The 22,085-nt window shown below is 38.5% G+C and overlaps 1 protein-coding gene across 4 annotated transcripts in view; it reads right to left on the reverse strand.

Moving 5' to 3' along the window:
• Positions 1-22,085, reverse strand: part of heatr1 (HEAT repeat containing 1) — a 120,834-nt gene that overhangs the window by 84,136 nt on the left and 14,613 nt on the right. For all 4 annotated transcript variants that reach the window (XR_009515042.1, XM_059985663.1, XM_059985664.1 and 1 more), the window contains exons 3-11: positions 15,514-15,730; positions 13,487-13,628; positions 10,895-10,996; positions 9,729-9,869; positions 9,131-9,342; positions 7,819-7,943; positions 3,536-3,641; positions 2,550-2,657; positions 1,916-2,033 (exon numbers count right to left, since the gene is read on the reverse strand). Coding sequence is in view for 3 of the 4 variants with exons in the window: in XM_059985663.1 (XP_059841646.1) it covers positions 1,916-2,033; positions 2,550-2,657; positions 3,536-3,641; positions 7,819-7,943; positions 9,131-9,342; positions 9,729-9,869; positions 10,895-10,996; positions 13,487-13,628; positions 15,514-15,730 (1,271 nt within the window). In the remaining variant the exon portion in view is untranslated. The remainder of the gene's footprint in view (positions 1-1,915; positions 2,034-2,549; positions 2,658-3,535; positions 3,642-7,818; positions 7,944-9,130; positions 9,343-9,728; positions 9,870-10,894; positions 10,997-13,486; positions 13,629-15,513; positions 15,731-22,085) is intronic.

Below are 22,085 nucleotides of genomic sequence, written 5' to 3' on the forward strand. Positions count from 1 at the left end.
AGATTTTTTTGAGGAAGTTGCCAGGAAAGTCGAAAAGGCAAGGCGGTGAATGTGGTCTGCATGGACCTAAGTTGGGGATTTGACAAGGTCCTGCATGGAAGGTTGGTCAAGAAGTTTCAGTTGCTTGGAATTCAAGACGAGGTAGTAAATTGGAATAGACATTAGCTTCGTGAAAGAAGACAGAGAGTGGCTGTAGATGGTTGCCTCTTTGACTGGAGGCCTGTGACGAGTGGAGTGCTGCAGGGATTGGTGCTGGGTCCATTGTTGTTTCTCATCTATATCAATGATCAGGATGGTAATGTGGTGAACTGGATCAGCAAGTGTGCAGATGACACCAAGATTGGGGGTGTAATGGATAGAAAGGAAAACTATCAAAGCTCCAAAAGTGGGATCTGGACCAACTGGAAAAATGGCAGATGGAATTCAATGTCGACAAGTGTGACGTGTTGCACTTTGAGAGGACGAATCAGGGTAGGTCTTACACAGTGAGTGGCAGAGTACTGTGAATCACAGTAGGACAAAGGAATCTGAGAATACAGATCCATAATTCCTTAAAAGTGGCTTCATGGGTAGATAGGGTCGTAAAGAAATGTTTTGGCTCACTGGCCTTCATAAATCAATGTACTGAGTACAGGAGTTGGGATGTTATGTTGAAATTGTGTGAGATGACGATGAGGACTAATTTGGAGTATTATGTCTAATTTTTGTCACCTACTTACAAATAAGATTAAAAGAATGCAGAGAAAATTTACAAAGATGTTGACAGGACTTAACCTGAGTTATAGGGAAAGGATGAATAGGTTACGATTTTATTCCCCAGAATGTAGAAGGTTGAGGGGAGATTTGATAGTTATACAAAATTGAGGGGTACAGATAGGGTAAATGCAAGCAGCATTTGAGATTGGATGACACAACAACTAAAGGCCAAGGGTTAAGGGTGAAAGATGAAATGTTTAAGGAACTTCTTTACTCAGAGGGTCGTGAGAGTTGTGGAACGAGCTGTTAGCACAAGTGGTGGATCCGGGGTCAATTTTAACATTTGAGAAGACAATGTGGCTGGGTATGTAGGTTTTCGCAAATAAAATGGCATGTATATGGATAGAGGCCTATGGTCCATGTGGAGGTCGATGACACTAGGTAGATGAATGGTTTTGTAGACTAGATGTGCTGAAGGGCTGTTTCTGCACTGTAGTTTTCTATGAGACTGTGATTTCCATGACAATAATCTGCTAAACTTGAGCCTATGGCATTCATTTGCAACATCAAGCAATACCTAGTCAGTTACAATGGGAACTATTCAAGGGGAAAAAAATCTCACCAACATCCATCAGTTCCAATCTAACTTTACACTTCAACTGAAACAATTTATAAATTACAATTCCTGATCCATTGTCTTGCAGGGAGATACTGGGCTTATCAATTGAGCTAAATATGAAGTCAGGCTCAGACATACTGCCTTCATGTAGCCAGTGTAGATGACAGACAGCAGGCAAAATGAAAGAAAAAGGTAGGTAAGAAATACTTCCATCAATGTGACATGAAATAGGACCCTTATTAAGGAGATAAAATATCTGTTCAAACCTATTGCAGCTTTACAGCTTTAGAAGGTACAACTGTAAATCATCCATACAAAATGCTTATGGCACACCCTAGAACATGCCTTCGTCTAACAGCAATTCTAGAAAGCAATTTCTTTCATTTTTTTAAAAAAAGGACTACAATATTACAGTTTCTATGATGCAATAAGAGCACAATGAAAACATACATCGTTTCACTTCAATGTAATGTTAATTCTAAAGAACCATGACATTCAGTTGCATCTTCAAATTGAACTATTAAAATCAAAAAATGAAGTTTGCTGTAAAACAGATTTTTAAAACCTCGCTGTATCCCTGAGCATTGAGGCCAGTTTTACCTGATACTTGGCACTGCTCAAAGACAGAGAAATAAATTGGTTGAAGACATCCTGCTCTCTCTGGCTTGTAATTTTTTTCATCTGGCATCCCAATGAAAATTCATAAGCTTTGGGGTATCTTCATTCAACAAAAAAGAAGTCATTAGATGAAAATAAAAGAAAGCCAACAACATATAGAAATGAAATTACACTTTAATGAAATGTTTAAAATAGGTTTAAAAAAAGGTTGCCTTTATTTTCAGATCAAAAAATTCAATAAATACAGCAGCCTTAAAATCTATGAACTTTTGATGATACGCACCCTTTTCTTTAGCCACTTACCACCAGACGTCAAAGCAACCTTAAGCTGAATTAAAATGACACTTCACTGGCAAGAGACACTGTCCCAGTATTACTTGTTCTCACAGATGTATAAAACATTACAGCCTATTCTAGAGATATTATAACTGACTGCAGGAATGCATTGTTGGCCTTTCTACAAAAACTGTGCTATTATTTTGCACTCAAAGTTCAAATCTCCCGAAGGCAGATACATCTTTGACACTTCAACAAAAGTGCTTTCAGTTCAAAGAGTCGCACACACCTATGCACTAGTATGATATGCTTGTGTGGATATACAATGGATATACCTTACCTTATTTCCAAAAGTCTGACCAAGGGCATAATTCTCTGATTTAATGCAGAAAGACTATCAGGGTCAACATCCTGTGTCGAATGAGAAATATACTCCTCGAGAAGCATGCTGGAAAACAATTCAGAAGCTGCATGAACTAAATCAACAATAAAAATACATGAACCATAGCAGTAAATCTCTGGTGAAATACAGCCAGACATTTATCTATATGAAACCTACCCAAAGATTGCTGGCTACAGGTCCTTACAGATGATGTGTGTGTTAACAGTTGCAATAACACATTATTCAGCAAATTTATCACATGGCAAATCCACTCCACAGAATTTGACACAGATTATCTATCACTTACTAACACAGGAATTGAGTGTTAGTTTTATTTTGAATTAGCTATTCTTTTACATTTCAAGACAAACTAAAACAAAATTCAGAAAATCTTCTTTAAAAAACATTTCCCTTTAATAATAAGCTTGCAATTCTCAGCTAATATATCGTTTGTTTATATAAAGTAAAATTACAAAAATTTAGTTATTTATTTCATAGCTTTAAAGTATATTTATTGGGAATTCCATTTTATCTTAACATTTAAAAAAAAATTGAGTTTAGTTCAGAGCATAAACATTGCCATCAGACACTACAAGCAAGATCTTTACTCCTTCTTGAATAAAAGTAAGCTCCAGGTATGACAGGTACTTATCAGAATACATGGTAAGATCATATGAATATATGGGATGCCAAGGCGGGCCTGAATTTTGGGGGGCAAAGGGGTTTCTGAAAATAGTGGCAGCATTCCAAACTATGCAAGCAGGTCAAATAGTGTCAAGAACCAAAAGTGGGGCAGAAAAATCTAACAAAAAAAAAACACTATGTAATAGAATGAATGAATAAGAATGGGAGAAAAACAATCACCAAAAGTATTCATTTGTCCAATCTCAAAATAAATGCCAGTCATAAAAAAAGCAAAGAAGCAAAACGTAAACTATATTTACTTGGCTGTAGTCTGGTCCAAGTTGTCCTGCAGTGTAATAGTCTGAAGTACAGCCTCTAGAAGTTGGAAGTGTGTTTGTGCACCAGGACTTTCTTCCTCTTCTTCAGCTGATTCAGCAAGAGAAACAAAATAATTCAATGAGTCATGCAACATTTTAGGCTACTAAATGCCACAGGGGATAAAAAGTTCAAAGAAGTGATTAAAAAAAATGATCAAATGGATGAAGCACACAGATAATTATTAGAAGCACACAGATAATTATTAGAAACTTATTTTAGAAACTAAATTCAGATTAGGAAGGAAGTTTTTTTTAAATGAAACAAGTCTGACATTTCTTTATTCTCTTAGCATTTTCAAGCTTCAAGTAAAATAATGTAGAGAGCTGAGAGGTTAATTACTAAAGTTGGTAGATTTTAGTAGCATGGGGCAGATTTTCACAACTTGGTCATGGCATATCATTTTAAGAGTGATGAACAGGTTCAATAAATTTTTACCTGAATATATCTAACTAAGGAATAACAAAATGCTTAGCCTGTTGCATTGATGAAGACTCAATTACTTGAAACAGGAACTTTTGATGCTGTTCAACTTGCTGACTATTTCCAAAATTTCATTCTTGCCCCCTCAAATATCCAAAATCTGTAACTATCTACCTTTTAATTTCATGTTTTTCTCACTCCTAAAACTCGTGTGTGCCTGTGTGTATGTATGTGTGCTTGCACGCACACGCCACCTCCCTACGGCAGGGGTTTCCAACTTTAACGCCATGGATTGTTACCACTAACAGAAGGGTCCATGGACCCCAGGTTGTGAACCCCTGCTCTAAAGACACATGTGATGATTGGGTTGGGATTAAAAGTCATAGCTGAAATCTTGGAGCTTTTGAAAGATAAGAGCAAAATAGACTTCTAGTTAAAAAATATTATAAATTGTGGAAAATATACAAAAAGGATAACAGAAAACCATCTGACCATACCTTCATGAACCACTGCAGTCCTTCTAGTGAAGATATTCTCAGTATTGTTTGGGCGAGGGATTCCAGGATTCAGACATGACAATGTCCAAACTAGGACGGTACGTATCTTGGAGAAGATCTAATAGTGATAGTGCTCCTATCCAACTACTGCTTTGTCTTTCTTGGTGATTGACATCATGGGTTTAAAAGCCATTAAGGGAGTGGTCTAATTGAGTAACTGCAGTGGCTTTGTAATTATGCATTAAGAAAATCATTTGATTAGAAGTCAGTGAATAATATCTTCTGCCAAATGGAAGTGCAGAATATCTTGGTGAAACCCAATGATCAATTAACTGTCTGAAGAAGATGTGATAGTTAATAGATTGGAACATCATCTATTGACACTGGATTGGGATGAGGATTGACACCTTTTGGCAGACAGACATGCTTGCTGAACCAAATCGCAGGGAGGAATTAATGGTTTCAGATCAAGTAAACAAAAACACCCCTGAATAATGAAGGATGTCCAGATACAGAGGACGTGGGCTTGCACATCTAGATTTGTTAACAGTCATTGGTAAACATGTATTTTAAACATCTACCAGGGCCCCCACAGGTTACGGCAGGGTGAACTAAACTTAACAGCTCGCATATTAGAGAGCTAATCACAAGCCAAGTTCCCCTGTGACAGATGGTCAAACCATCTTGCTGTTTCTCAAATGCTCAAAAGTATAAGTTCTATGCAAGTCGGCATATGAGTTCTATGCATTTCTAACCTGAGGAGGATCTGCATTCTGGTTTTGTTATGACAGCTTAAAGTATTACTTTTAAGTTAAATTGTTGTGAGTTGATTTAGCAGTTAGTTTTACATACAACTGTAAAATCTCTAATAAACTTTAGATGTACAATGTCTTTACTTTAAAGTTAAACCTTTGAAACAAAGGGTATTGAATACTACTTTTTGCCAAAAAGAACTAATTTTCAAAAGCAAAATGAAATGGCAATACTTGTTCTACAATCTTCTCATGAAACCATGGTTAAATAAAACTGACATCCTACTCTATTATAAAAGGTTTGCCTCACAATCAGAAATACTATTTTTCATGTGCAACTATAATCATAACTGTTCCATTGCATACCACTACAATGCATTTGGAGAAGATTGTGAATATTCTCAGTGTCCAAGAGAACACCACATTAAGCACCACACGAACAGTCAGATCAACTGATCAACAGATTATCACCAATTCCTGGTTTTAGTATTTTACAGTGTTCAAAAAAAATAGCATTTTGTCTGCTTAATGACCCTAGCACTTCAAAGAAATTTAGAAAATGTGAAATGCTTAAAGGCATTCAAGACCTGTGACAGTATGTTACATCACCTTATTTGTTCTTTCAATTCTGAAATATTTGCTTGATTTTGTTCAAATGCTAAGATTAATTAACCATGTAGATTTCATTGTAAAATGAAACAGTACATGCTCCTGCCAGGCATCTAGTTAATTCAGAAGTCAATTAGAAATCATTAATTGAACTCAGCTGACTCAGATCTTGCAAAAATGAGCAAAATCTGTCGGTTCTGTAAAAGCATAAACTTCTCGTACTGATGGATTGTGATATTTTGTGAGACAACAGCAAAATTTTATATATAAAGAGTTAAATTCTATTTATTTCTTATAAATTATAAGTGAACCCATCAGAACAGAAAGAAGCATAGCACGACTCATCAGGCCAGAGTGCACAATCTTTGCCAAGTGAGAGTTTTGGTGTAATACTTGTGTTCTGGAGAACCATGGGCATAGGAAGCTCTGTCAGAGAGAGGAGCATGAGCACTGGATTGAGGTGGAACAGTTGATATCATTGCAGTTTGCCCATCCATTGGGTTGAATGTATGTTTCAGAAGGTGGTCATCCTACTGCTCAGAAGAATGCAGGGAGATGGCTGGGCCAGACAGGCAAAAAAAATTAACAAAGCCAATGAACTTTCAAGAGACCCTTTAAAGACATCTTGTACTTCAGCCAGCTCTGAATAGAAGGGTTCACTTGGGGTGTAACAGGAACCTTAACAGCTGTATGTAGTGGAATGGGTAAAGTCAAGAGAGCACTAGTTACTGGGGATTACACTACTGTAGGAGCAGAGACTCGCATGTGTGATTGCAGAATACCATGCTGCCTCCTTGGGGTAAGGTTCAAGGACATTGCTGAGTGGTTGGAGAAAGTGGGGGTTGGGGGTAAGATGAAGTAGAAATGATGAGCCATGGAAAGATATTTTCAGTATTATTTCAAGAGTTTTGAATATTAATATCCAACCGCATCCTTTTACTGCAATATTTGGTTTACCAATGGTGGATAATAGTTGTCTATCCTCTTCATCCCGACGAATGATTGCATTTGTTACACTAATGGTTAGAAGATCTATTCTATTGAATTGGAAAGACATGAATCCTCCAACTATATTTCAGTGGTTTTCTCAAACCATTTCTTGTTTGAGCTTAGAAAAAATTATAAGTGTTGTTTTTGACCCTTCAGTTAAATTTGAAGAAACTTGGGGACCATTTATTCAACATTTTTATATGAGTTGAATTGTCTTTTCCTAAACCTTACTTATATTATCCTTAATTGTTTGGATGGTTCAGAGTTATTGGCACTACTGTATATGTACTTAACATTATTCAATGGCCCATGTTGGTTAGTGTTTTTTTCCTCTTTATTTCTCTGGGGTCTTTTTTTTTCTTTGTTCATCAATGTTATGAGTTTGGGAGGTTATATATTTTATTATTATATGAATGTCTATTTAAACTATTAATTATGTACTCTCAAACACTTTGTATTCATGTTTCATTTATGTTTGTTTAAAATTAATAAAAAGATTTAAAAAGAAATGATGAGCCAGAGGTCATAGCCCAGAATGGCATCAATGACCAAGGTAAAGAAAGGGATGAGGATCTGAAGGCAGACTGCAGACAAATGGAAAGTGAACCTTCAGTTGTACATAGGACAGACAAGGATGGAAATTTCCTTCCACGACAAATGTGTTACTTAACACTGACTTGGCCATTAAGGAGACACCGTAACTGAAATAAAGGTGGAATTGTATCATTTAAAATTATCCAATTGCTGTTGCGGCATGAAAAGACATGGTTTTGAATGAACAGTCCAGGTCTCTGAATACTAACTTCAGTAATGTAACTGCTATGTTGCTCTGTGCAGGTGCCCTACACAACTAAAGTAACAAGAACAGCAGAAGTGACAGCCACATCTGTGTGATTTCACCACATCTGTATGTGGATCCGAGAATGAGTGCATTTTAAACACAAACCAGAACAGTACCTGTGATGATGGAATGGATCAGATTGGGGAGAAGATGACTGAGCAGGGGAGAAACTTTATATTGAACATCAATTGCTTGAAGATTCGTGATAAGGTCAGGGATATTACAGAGATTATTAAAGGTCCTGCAAAATAAAGACCACAATGATCAGAAACTGGGGGCGTCTAAAATTCTTAACACGCGTGTCACTTCCTTCCAAACTAACCAAGTATTTATTTATTTATTTAGCAGTTTGGATTGGCCTTCCGCCCTTCAAGCCACATGGTCCCAGCGACCCCACAACCCCGACTAACCCTGACCTAATATCAGGACAATTTACAATGACAAACTGATCTACCCAGACTGCAGGAGGAAACGGAGCACCTGGAGAAACCTCACTCATTCCCCTGGCAGGACGTACAGAGACTCCTGACAGATCAGTGTCTGGATTGAACATTGAACTGCAGAACACCCCAAGCTGTAACAGCATTGCGCTAACTGCTATGCTACTGTGGTGCATGATAGAAAATTATTTTACATTAGGATCTAGCTAAATGGTGAATTCTCCAGGCTGGAACCTGAGGTTGAGGAAGGAATATGAAACTTCAAAATGTAGAAACGTTAACCAGCTTGCTGATAAATGTAAAAATCTGAATGACGTTACATTTCTCAATAAGACATCAATGCTATTTAAACTGTTTCACAAATAGGCTATTTTAGTCACTGCATGCACTTCATTCTGAAAATGTGTTCTGAACACATCTCTCAGGAATTTCTGCATTTTGCACTGTTTTAACAGACAATTTTTGTTCTAATCACTCGTGCGTTATGTGCCGTGTCGTTTGACGTGGGTGATTGTGGTGACTATGATTGTTCTTGGCAATTTTTTCGACAGAAGTGGTTTGCCATTGCCTTCTTCTGGGCAGTGTCTTTACAAGATAGGTGACCCCAGCCATGATCAATACTCTTCAGAAATTGTCTGCCTGGCATCAGTGGTCACAAAACCAGAACTAGTGATATGCACCAGCTGCTCGTACGACCATCCACCACCTGCTCCTGTGGCTTCACGTGATCTAGATTGGGGGGAGGGGGGAATGGGGGAGAGGTCTATGTAGGTGCTACACCTTGCCCAAGGGTGACTTGCAGGCTAGCGGAGGAAAGGAGCGCCTTATTCCTTTGGTAGAGATTCCTTTGACCGCTCCACTCATTTGTAATACTACTACTTCAAGAAAGCAATATTAAAATAGTATCATAAACCCCTAACCCAAGAATTTAACATTATAGAAAAGTATTAAACAATTCCTGTCAAAATGAAAGCTATGAAGCACTTACTTTTGACTAATCTTTTCACTCTTCTGATGCTGCAGTAAAATAATCAGGCAGCTTAATCCTTCTCGGATCAGAACTGGGATCTTCGCAAGCATTTTACAGATTTGCTGGGCTAGAGTATTTACCAGAGAAGACTCCAAGACAACTTTCACGGCAAGCTGAGAGACTATCATGTACGTAGCAGCTCTGTAATCTGCTAATGAAGATTTCAGTCCCTGAAACAGTGCAAAACAAGCACCATGAATTCCAGATACCCCAAAACACTGACACACAAAAAACAAAGCTGAGCTTGCATGGAACCACTAGGCATGAAAGGTTAGAAGTGAACAAGCAGTGCATACAGATATCACTGCAACAAGGACTGCTATGTCATCTATTTGATCCTGATTGTTGCTGAGTGTATTATGGAGAACAACTAGGTCATCAGTCCTTTATTATACTACCTGTACTTCATTAAATTAATGTTTTACTTGCAAACTTCTGCAATGCAAGGAAGTGAGCAGGGTTGACTCATGAGCAACCTAAATTCATAAGATTTTATAAGATGGACACCAATGCTTTCTCTTATGCATTAACTTCATCCACAGACAAAATTAGTTACCTTCTGGATATATGGAAGCAACTTAGCAACGATGGGGTCGGTGACTTTATCCACAGCACTTAATGCTCCAACAATGGTCGATGCATAGAAAGAAAACAAGACTCTCAAATGTGCTGCAGTGTTGGGATAATCAGCAAATTCCTAAGGGAAAAGTGAAATAAATAACTATCAGAATTACTTGAAATGAGAACGTTTTTGACTTGCAGAATGTGATTCTTTAAGGTTGTCATAGCCAGGGGAGGCTTTGGAGACAAGATCCCGCAAACTATTGAATGCTCCCAATGGCATGCGTCTCAAATAGCCTCTGCAACCAAATCCAGTTCCTGGCCTTCACATGTGGTTTAGCTAGTAAACTCGGTGGAACCATTTCTACTGACAGGAGAAGGGGCAAAGGGGGTTGCTGGTGCCTTAAAACTAGTTGTTTCTGACAGATTGGTCACGTCAGTCACAGTTAGCAGTTCAACTAGAAGGAAAACTCTGATCTCAAACCTCAGTTACCTTGTGGCTATACCCACTCATGGAGAAGGCTTCAGGAGTAAACCCTGAGGAAAAATCCAGTGCTGGAGTTCCTAAGTGGTCTCAAGTTGAGTTCAATGTTGACTGGCAACTCCTCTAACCCTGCTGGTACCAAACTGTATCAGTCTTTGCCATTCCTTTGGGATGGACAACAGCTTGCTCTTCATATCATACTGCTTTGGCTTGCCTATCACGTAGAGAGCTATGATGCGATATTCATGGTTGACGCTGATTAACGGAGAGTTTCATACACGAAATGTGGCAACAGTTCTCCCAATAACTCATGCATATATCATTAATTTTTGGCTGTTCTTCATTTGGGATGCTAGACTCTTCACTTATGGAGGACATTACATGCTAGTCTAATCTGTGCCTACATAAATATAGATTCAAAAACCAGCAATTGATACAGAGAGAAGTGGCAACCATGGGAACTCCTTACTCTTCCTTAGCTATGAGGCACTGAACCCAACAGCATCCTTCTGCAGATCTCTGATGCAGTTACAAACCTTGCAGAGCCATTAAGAATCCTTTGCTTTACCCATGACAATAGCTTTGGTGTGAAAAGATTTTAAAGGGAAAAAGTATTCAAAGTAAATTACAAGTGGAACAGAATCAGTAAAATCTGGATATCCTTGGAACTTACAAACCTTGACTGCCTTGGTTACCAAACTACAAATAAAATCCATGAAGTCCAGATCTTTGTAACAATGCGTGATTAAAGTGCTCCTTGCCAATGGGATGCCTGGTTTCTGTGGGACAAAGGAAAATGCAACATCTTTATTAGATTGTTTGTTTTCAATAGTTGCTACTGCATCAGCTAAATAGAGAATATCCATATCGGATCAGAATATGAAACACTTTAAGGCTAAGGCTTTACAAGGCATTGGCCAGACCACCTAAGGTATATTGTGAGCAGCTTGCAGCCCTTCATCTAAGAAATGATCTGCTGGCACTGAAGAAGGTGCAGAGAAGGTTCATGAGAATAATTCCGGGAATGAAAGGGTTAACATATAAGGAACAGTTGATGGTTCTGGGCTTATACTCGCTGGAGTTCAGAAAAATGAGGTGGATCTCATTGAAATGATTTGAATATTGAAAGGCATAGATACAGCAGATGTGTAGAGGATGTTTCCAATAGTGGGCAGAGCCTCAGAATACAAGGCTTTTACAACAGCAAAATGAATGAATTTCTTTAACCAGAGAGTGGTTAATCTGTGGAATTCATTACCACAAGTCATTGGGTATTTTTAAAATAAAGGTTGTTAAGTTCTTGATTAGTAAGAGTGTCAAAGGTTAGAGGGAAAAGGCAGGAGAACAGGGTTGAGAGAGATAATAAAGTCTTGGTGGAATGGAAGGGCAACCCTGATGGGCCAAATGGCCTAATTCTGTTCCTCTGTTTTAAGGTCTATGGTCTGCACACCTAATGCATCGCTTTTCCGATTTGAATGCAAACCCAAAGCTTATCTAGTAGTAATTCCTTCTGTACAAGAATAACTAAGGCTCAGAATCAGAATTGTTATCACTGCTTTGTGGCAACAGTAAAGCGCAAAGAAAAAAATTACTATAAATTACAAATATATAAACAGCAAAGCAACAAGAAGAGGTAGTGTTCATGGAAAATTCAGAAATCTAATGGCCAAGGGGAAGATGCTATTTCTGAATTGCTGAATGTAGGTCTTCAAAATAAAAAAAAATACAAAGAAGATGCTGATAATTTGAAATAGAAATACGCTGGAAATGTTCACAAACCAAAAAGTTAACTACTTCTTTTCTGCAGACAATGCCTGACCCGCTGAATGTTTCCCATAATTTTTATTTATATTTCAAGTATATAAGTTGTATATCCTGTAGAATAATCTCGCTACCTCCCTTTAATTTAAAGTTAAATCATCTGGGTCAAATGCCAGTCACTCATCTTCAAGTGAATGTAATTGATAGGGACACACATTTGAGGGATTATAAAACATATAAGAATATATAGAAAACCTACAACACAATATAGGCCCTTCAACTCACAATGCTGTGCTGAACATGTACTTACCTTAGGAATTACCTAGGGTTACGGCAACCCTCTATTTTTCTAAGCTCCACATACCTATCCAGGAGTCTCTTAAAAGACCCTATGATTTCCGCCTCCACCACCATCGCCGGCAGCCCATTCCACGCACTCACCACTCACTGTGTATCTGTACCTACTTCCAAGTGCCTTAAAACAGTGCCCTCTCGTGCTAGCCATTTCAGCCCTGGGAAAAAAACTCTGTGACTTTCCACACCATCAATGCCTCCCATCACCTTACACACCTCTACCAGGTCACCTCTCATCCTCCGCCGCTCCAAGGAGAAAAAGCCGAGTTCACTCAACCTGTTCTCATAAGGAATGCTCCCCAATCCAGGCAACAACCTTGTAAATTTCCTCTGCACCCTTTCAATAGTTTCCACGTCCTTCCTGTAAGATGACCAGAACTGAGCAAGAACTGAGCTCCAAGTGGAGCCTGAACAAGGTCCTACATAGCAGTAACATTATCTCTCGGCTCCTTAACTTAGTCCCACAGTTGATGAAGGCCAATGCACTGTATGCCTTCTTAACCACAGAGTCAACTTGTACAGCAGCTTTGAGTGTCCTATGGATGCGGACCCCAAGATCCGTCTTCTCCTTCACACTGCCAGGATTCTTACTATTAATACTACATTCTGCCATCATATTTGACCTACTAAAATGAACCACCTCACACTTAGCTGGATTGAATACCATCTGCCACTTTTCAGCCCAGTTTTGCATCCTATTAATATTTCACTGTAACCTCTGACAGCCCTCCACACTATCCACAACACCCCCAACATTTGTGTCGACACCCCCAACCTTTGTCAGTGATAATTTCAATGTGAATCATTTACTGAATCACCAAACATGGTAAATCAATGAGTCATTAAAAACTGGCCCTGTTAAACCATACAAGATGCATTAATAAAATACCTTTTTAGAAATCAAAAGATCAGTTTCATTAGCCAATTTAAAAACTGCTTTGTATAAATAATCAACAGAAATGCAACGTTAAATCTTGGGCTCCGATTTTTATAATAACCTCATTTGAGTTCAACGTTTTTTTTGGATTTTTTTTAAAATTTCCAAAGCAAAACTTAAAATGAAATTCCTACAAAAATTATGTGATTTATATGATCCATTAAACCAAAATATATGTGTATCACAATTATAATTGTACAGTTTGAACATTATTTACCTGTATGCGTTGTAGCCAGTGCCAACGATAAGTTGCATCTTTGAGTTTAAGAAGCTGAATGACTCTCACAAACACTTTTGTTTCGTGATAGGGAAGAATGCATCCAATCAAACTGTCATGATTATACAGATGGATATGGAACCTAAAAAGATATACATATACTAGGTAAGAACACAGTACTCTAGTTCACTTTCTGTAAAAAGTTCTCAGGTCTTCAAAACAATGAATTTTTTCATTCAAAAGAATATCACTCAGTAAAATGTTTTAGCTTGCTTTGATAAAAAATCTACTGATTCATTGTTAATATTTGCTATTCTAAGGATCCGTGAGTCCCAGTGTACAAACTGAAAGCCAACGAGGAGGTGTAGTAAGCAGTTAGGAAGTCAAGTGGCATGCGGCCTTGATTACAGGAATACAGATATTTTACTGAAATGTTTGGCTGAGACTGCATCTGGTGTATTGTGTAGTTTTGGACTCCATAGCTAACAACTGGATGTCCTTGAGAGATTGCAATGAAAATTCACTGGAAAAGTTCCAGATTGGGTAGACCAGGTTTACATTATCAAGAGTATACGAGGGATTTCATTAATACCTAAAATTTCTTCCAGAAATTAACAGGCTGATGCTGGAAGCAAGTTCCCCTGATTGATGAGACCAGGAATCACAATTTAAGAATAAAGGGTAGACAATTTAGGATTAAGATGGGAAGAAATTTCTTCACTCAGAGGGTCAGGAATCTTCTGAATTCTCTATTCTAAAGGACTGTGGTCAGAGTTCATACAAATTATAGATCAATACATTTTAGACAAGATTCAAGATTGTTTAATATCACTTCCAGTATACAATTGTAAAGGAGAACAAAATAATTGTTACTCCAGATCCAATGCAGCACAAAAAATACAAAAAGATAAAAAACACAATAACAAAAAAACCCAATAAATACTTAAGATAGCTTAGATACATATATTATTTGTATGTCCATTAAGTGACAAGAGGCACAGGAGTGTCTGTGCAGAAGGTGACTCTTCTGGTAAATGATAAAGCCAGGGCAGTGGGAGTTACGGTGGGGTGAGTTAGTGGGTGGAGGTGTTGATCAACTGTTTGTGAGTCTGGTGGTCCTGGAGTGGATCTTGATGCCAGTGGGACAAACAGTCCATGAGCAGGGTGTGTGGAATCCATCATTATGTCACTGGCACTCTTCCAGCACCTTTCTGTATATGTGCTCTTGATGGTGGGTAGACTGTTGCCAATGATGTGTTGGGCAGTTCTGACTACTTGGTGTAGTGGTTTCCTGACCACTACAGCACAGTTTCCACACCATGCAATGATGTGGCATGTTAGGATGCTCTCTACCACGCATCTGTAGGACATGAGCAACATTTCTTCTGATTTTTTTTTACAGCGGTGTGGATCAATCACTGCTCTGAGCGAGCAATTTTTACACAGCTTGAAAACTGTGAGGCACTTTAGATGTTGTTTTCGTAATACGAAGAATATTTAGAATGAAAATTGAAAAATCACATACTTTTGATTTTATTCATTAATTGAAGGGTATTATGAAATACAGTACATTAAAGAAAATCTTTCGTCTTTTGTAAACTTTTCCTGGCTGAAGCTGTGTGACAACAAAGGATACATGCATGGGAGTTTTTCAGTTACTGCATGGCTGCATACTCACGGAGCTTCAAGGGAACGGTGAATGTGAGTATAGATGTGCATAGTCCAGCTCCCTTCAGAAAGCAGAGGCTTTGGTGAGCTTTTCTGATTGTATATGACATATTCTGGGACCATGAGAGGTTGTGGGAGCTGTGTATTCCCAGCAATACACATCTGGACATCATAGGAATTAGAAAGGTTGATGTGTTGGGACAGCTAAGGGGAGCTGCTGCCTTACCACTATAGCAGCCTAGGTTCAGTCCTGTTCTTGGGTGCTGCTGGGGATGGTCAGAGGTCATTCCATTTAGTAACACAAAGATAAAAAAAACTTTAGTCAACTTGCCCAATAGAAGTTATGTTACTCGAGTTACCTGTGAATAAGCCATTCAAGGCATTTCTGGGCAGGCTTTAGCATGAAGAACGGAGATAAGCGTGTTAGGAAACGCAAAATATTCTCATCGAGCTGGGCATTCACTTCTTTTGTCTGGACACTACGCTCTAGACCTTTGGAAGCTTCACTGAACAGTGTTGACTGAAATTCTTCAAAAGATGGATCAATTCCAATAAGTTCCTCTAGGCCAGTACATCCTATATTTGAGAAAAGACAGACAGAATGAATAATTAAATAAGTACAGGGTGGTACTACGACATCAAAGCTTCCTACTTCACTCCAATTGAAAGGAGTAATATGTGTCACGTTCTTATGCCGTCTCTCCTTTCTACAACTACCTGGGAAGCAAGAAAAGAAATTGTGGTTGTGATATCCACATCATCATCAGTGATGGGTGAAGAGTCAGCAGCCTGGATGGTGCCCAATGTAGTACTTTTATTTAAGAAGGGTGTGTGGCAAAGTAACTTACTGGAGAGGATTCTGAGGTATGATAAACATTCATCTGGAAAGACAGGGGTTGATGGGGGATAGTCAGCACAGCTTTGTGTTTTGGAGATCACAACTCAGAAACTGGTTGAGTTTTATTAAAAAAAAGTCAATGAGAGCAGGGCAGTGGACATGGCTTATACGGAGTTCAGTGACTCCTTTGATAAGTTTCTGCATGGTACGCTTCTCTGTCAAGTCAGATCACATAGGATCCAGGGAGAGCTAGCTGAGTGGATAGGTGGTAACATCGCAGTTAGCACAATGCTTTCCAGTGCCAACAACCCAGGTTCAATTCCCACTGCTGCCAGTAAGGAGTTTGTACGCCAGCTCATGATTGTGTGGGTTTCCTCCGGGTGTTCCGATTTCCTCCCACAGTCTGAAGATGTACTGGTTGGTTGGTTAGTTGTCATTGGGAATTGTACCCTGATTAGACTAGCATTACATCTGGGGGCTTGCTGGGTGGTGTGGCTTGAAGAACCAGAAGGGCCTATTCCACACTCTACCCCAATAAATAAATAAAAAGAATTGGCTTGATGGTAAGAAACAGAGGCTGATGGAGGAAAGTTGGGTTTTTGGACTCAAGGCCCTGACTGGCTGTATTTCCCAGGAGTCAGTGCTGGGCCCTTTGTTACTTGTCATCTACATCAATGATTTGGATGAGAACGTATGGCATGGTTCGCAGGTTTTACACTAAAATAAGTTGTTGACAGTGAATATGGTTACAAGACTGATTTTCAGCTGGTTAAGTAGACTGAATATGGAGCTTAATTAGCATAAGTGCCAGGTGTTGCACCTTGGGAAGACAGATGAGGAGAGGGTTTTCACAGTGAAGGGCATGGCTCAGAGGACAGCTGTGGAGCAGGGGGACCAAGGAGTACGAGTACATGGTCCCTTAAAATGAAGTTGCAGGTCGAGAGTGATGAAGAAGGCTTCTAGCATTCTGGCCTTCAACAGTCAGAGTGCTTTGAGTACAGACGTTAGGGGTGTTATATCACAGTTCTACAAGATGTTTGGCTCAGTTTTGGTCACCCTATTAAGGGAAAGATGCCATTAAACTGGAAAGTGATTTATAAAGATGTTGCTAAGACTCAAGGGATTGAATTATATACAGAGGTTGAACAGATTGGAGCATAGGAGAATAAGGGGTGGTTTTATAGACATATATAAAATTATGAGGGGCAGGGAGAAGGTCACTGTGGAGTCTATTTTCCCCAGAGACTGGGGAATCAAGAGCTAGAGGGCACAGGCTTAAAGTGGGTAGGAAGAGATTCAATAGGAGTCTAAGGGACAACCGTTTCCCCCAGTGCTCAGTATATGGAATGAGCTGGCAGAGAAAGTGGTTGAGGCAAGTACACGAATGAGTGCATGGAAGGGAGAGGTCTGGAGGGATATGGGCCAAATTTGTGAAGTGGCATGAGACGAGATGGGAAATCATGGTCGGCATGTGCCAATTAGGATGAAAGGCTCTATGATTTGACATTATAACTGAAAGAAGCAGGTCATTAAACTCAATAGCATTATGAAAATGAATGAGTATATCAAGTGATAAGCACAGGCTGCTTTAGCTTCTGTAACATTAGCTTGCTTTCACACCACGTGCTTCATTTCTCATGGTGGCTGATAAATAATTTAAAAAAAACAGGATCAGGAGGAGAAGGGACAATAGAATCAATGAGCAACTTAGTATGTAAAAAGGGGACTAACACTGGAACCCCTTTTAGAAAAACTTTAGACAGAAAGTAAAGAATTGTAGATAAGATTTGAGCTTTAATACATCATAAATAATTTATTTTAGAAACTGTTTTGAACATCCAGCAAATATCTCCATCAGCATTAACAAAGTTAAACATTCTCTTGGGTGCTATATAATATTTGCACATGTGCTTGCAAAGGTAAAACCTTCATAAGTAATCAAACAGGAAACTCTTTAATTATTAATGGTTTCAAGAAATAAGATATGTGGAATATGCCATGCAACAAAGCACTACACTGAGAAAGCAAAATGTAGACATTATGCACAAAAGGTCTTAAAATGGCAGCCTCATTTGCTGACAGGTATGATACAGCTGACAATAGTTAGGCTGAGCAAAAACAAGATAGGTTTTGGCAGAGGAGTCTCACTTTTTGCCCGAATTACTGTCATTCCTATGCTTTCCGAAACATAAATTTAGCAATATTGCTTGGAAAGAGAAGTTTTTATTATTGAAAGACAGCAAAGGTTTTCATGGCTTCAAGATACTAATTCAGCTGGAATGCTGCATTACTGGGGGTGGGGGGAGTGGGATAAGAAAATTCAAAAATATTAAAACAAATGAATGATAAACTCAATGGTACTGTCAAGGGTGTTTAGATTACAGATATCAGGGCAAATGAGAGGTATGAAGGGATCAGAAAAATCACTTGTTGGTGCACAGGCAAAACCAGATTCAGTTAAGGGAAGGGTTCTCCACTTGTTTATATGCCATGGACCCTTATCATTAACTGAGGGGTTCGTAAACCCCAGGTTGGGAACACGTGATTTAATGAGTTTTATTTATAGCATGGATGGTTGACAAATAAGGGCAATATTAAGCTGTCAAAAAGAAAACATGGAAAAATATACCTGCACAATAGGGACAAAGGAGGTAGAAATGAATTATACTCATGCAGACGATTAAATAATTATATAAACAAGTATAGGAGTAACTCGACCTACATTCACAAGAGACTATAAATTTTTTAAAATGCTGTGATTGCAGGAAATCTGAAATAACAACAGAAAATTATAACTATAAACAATGCCTAGTTTTAATTGGCAAAGAGGTAGGACAAGATGGCTAGTTTGCCCCCCCCCCATGCTTGTCACACCATTGAACAAATTCACTGCTGATCTTTTACCTCGGCATCATTTTCTCATGCTAACTTCATATCATAGCTCAATTTCCTTAATATGTAAAAATCTATAACCATTTAAACATCCACAGTCCTCTCTGGAATTCCAATAGTTTCACAAACTTCTTACCTCCAACCTGAAAGGCTGACCTCTTATTTTGAGATAACGAGCACCCAGCATCTCCACATCTGCCTATCAGGTCCTTTAAGAATTTTGTTGCTTCAATTAATAGTCAAGGAGCCACAGAACACTGCAGCACAGAAACCGACCTTTTGGCTCATCGAGTCCATGCCAAAACATTAGTCTGCCTAGTCCGGTTGACCAGCACCTGGTTGGCAGCCCTCCACATCCATCCCATCTATGAACCTATTCAAATTTCACTCAAACAGTGAAATCAAACCTGCACCCACCACTTACACTGGCAGCTTGTTCCACATTCTGAGTGAAAAAGTTCCCTCTTATGTTCCCTTAAACATTTCATGTTTACCCTAAACCTCTGACCTCTAGTTCCAATCTCAGTGGGAAAAGCCAGCTTGCATGTATCCTATCTATACCCCTCATAGTTCTGTATACCTCTATCAAATTTCCCCTCATTCTTCTACAGTCTAGGGAATGAAGTCCTAACCTTTTATATAACATTTGTCTAATTAACCTTTGCCTCTAACTCGTCTTCAAGTCCTGCCACCATCTTTATCAGTTTTCTCTGCCCTCTTTCAATCCTATTGATATCTTTCAGAACTGCACACAATACTCCAAATTAGACCTCACCAATTTCAACATAACATCTCAACTCCTGAGCTTAATACTCTGATTTACGAATCTAAACATAGAAGTATAAGGTAATCGCTCCTCATAAGACAGGTCACAATTCTAGGGATCAATCTTATCCAAGGTTTATCTTTCCATGGGTAGGGAGAGTGGTTTTACCAGGGCCCCACATTATTGGAGCTAGACTTCTCTTTTACACAAATCCTATTTCAATAAAGAACAACACACCATTTGCGTTCCCAACAGCTTTTTGTGGTGATTATTAATTTCCAGTGATTGCTGCACCAAGGCATCTAGATCCCTCTGAATATCAGCTCGTTTCAATTGTGCACAATTTAAACAAACACTTTCACTCTTTTTAAACAATGTGGATGATATTTTGTTCTTCAGGTTACATCTGCTCTGCCATATCCTTCAAAAGTCTATGATCCTGAGCCCTCTCTGTGTCTTGCTCACAACACATACTGCATGCTGGATTTTGGGGCAATTTAAGATTGATAATAAATGTAGGAGGAGAGAAGAATGGGCCTTAGTTTTAGCAGTACTCTCAATGCTGTCCACTTTGAGAGAAACAATCATGCAGCAACTTAACTCAGAGAGTCTCACATGTTTACTAAAAAGCAGGTAATTATGAAAACAGCAAAAACTTCTCCATGGTTATTGAAATGGCACAATAATGGAAGACTTGTATACACAGGATATTTCTGAGTCAGTACAATGCACTGATAAAATGGATGCAGAGAGCATGTTTCCTACAGTGTGCGAGTCTATGACCAGAGGGCACAGCTTCAGAATACAAGGACAGAAGTTTAAAACAGAGATGAGGAGAAATTTCTTAAGCCAGAGGTGTAAATCTTTAGAATTCATTGCCACAGATGGGTGTGAAGGCCAAGTCTTCGGATACTTACAGCGGAGGTTGATAGGTTCTTGATTAGTAAGAGCATCAAAGGTTACAGGTGAAGGCAGGAAAATGGGGTTGAGAGGGATAATAAAGCAGCCATGTTGGAATGGCGGGACTGACTCAGTGAGCTGAATGGCCAGATTGGGTTTCAACATCTTATGATCTAATATACTGGTTGGATAATGCTTAATGCGGTGGTCTGTAACTCTGCTTTCTGCTTTATGAAGATCAACCTACAGTCATTGGAGAGAGGCTGCAGAGGATAAAAAGCAACAGAATGGATCCCAGAAGTAAAACATGTGGAGAGAAAATTTAATCCTGTGCAGCTGAAAGTGAAGGTTGAAACAGGGAATGGAATTTGGGGTAAATCATTTCCCTTATGTGGCCTCTTCTTTTCTTTTTCAATCTTTTTATTAATATCAACATGATAAGATTAATACATAGTTATTGGGATTACAAAATTAAAATGAACATAAAAGGATACACAAGCAATAAGTACAATATAGTTAAGTCTTCCCAAATCATGAATGATATAGCTATCATATAAACGAAACAAAAAAAAACTAGGTATATCATGTTGAAAAAAACAGAAAAGAGAAAAAGAGAAAAAAAAATTATTTGCAGTGTTCTCACTCGGGTGTAGCGGAACGCCGAGCTAAACACCGAGTTAAACCTTTGTCAATAACGACAGGATCACAGTAAGATTAACGTATGGTGAAAACTGTTGATAAAACAATACAAGATTTGTACAGCATTTGTTTCCTTCTTGATATTACATTTACATCATAAATACTTGCAAGGTAAAACTACAACAACTACATTACATTAAAGTGCAGCATACAGTCAGAATCTACCTACGCCATTGACTGCTTTAAATACACTTAAACTCAAACTATTCACAACTCTTTAACTAATGAAAACATAAACTTTATCGACCGTTGTTACTTTTAACAGGATCGGCGTTAACATTTTAATTCCACAGATCGATTATCTCATAACTCACAGCGTTGCTTTCACAATGTTTCTGGTGCGTAGAGAGAAAACTTTGCTGGTGCTGCTCGCGCTTGCACATGTATCCTCCCGCCACCTTCCCGTTTCTCCAAACCGGTATTTTCCCACAGGACGCGGCGAAACTGAATGTGACGTCATCGCATGCCGCGATCTCTCACAGACAACTTTAAACGATCCTAACTTTAACTGGGATGCTAACAAACGAATTACTAAGCAAAAATATTATAAAATAAATAACTGCCATAAAGGCAGCACAATCATAAACGAAACAAAAAAAAAACTAGGTATATCATGTTGAAAAAAACAGAAAAGAGAAAAAGAGAAAAAAAAATTATTACCCTAAGAAAAACTAATCTAACAAACTAACCACTAACTAATAAAAAAAAAGGAAAAAAGGGAAGGAACAAAAAAAAGGGCTGTTTATAGTATCTATAAAAAGACAAAGAATCATCAGTGGCCCCAACTCCGATCCTCTCAACATATATATATATATATATATATATATAAAATTGAA

This window comes from Hypanus sabinus, chromosome 12, assembly GCF_030144855.1.
Source record: "Hypanus sabinus isolate sHypSab1 chromosome 12, sHypSab1.hap1, whole genome shotgun sequence".
NCBI classification, from domain to species: domain Eukaryota; kingdom Metazoa; phylum Chordata; class Chondrichthyes; order Myliobatiformes; family Dasyatidae; genus Hypanus; species Hypanus sabinus.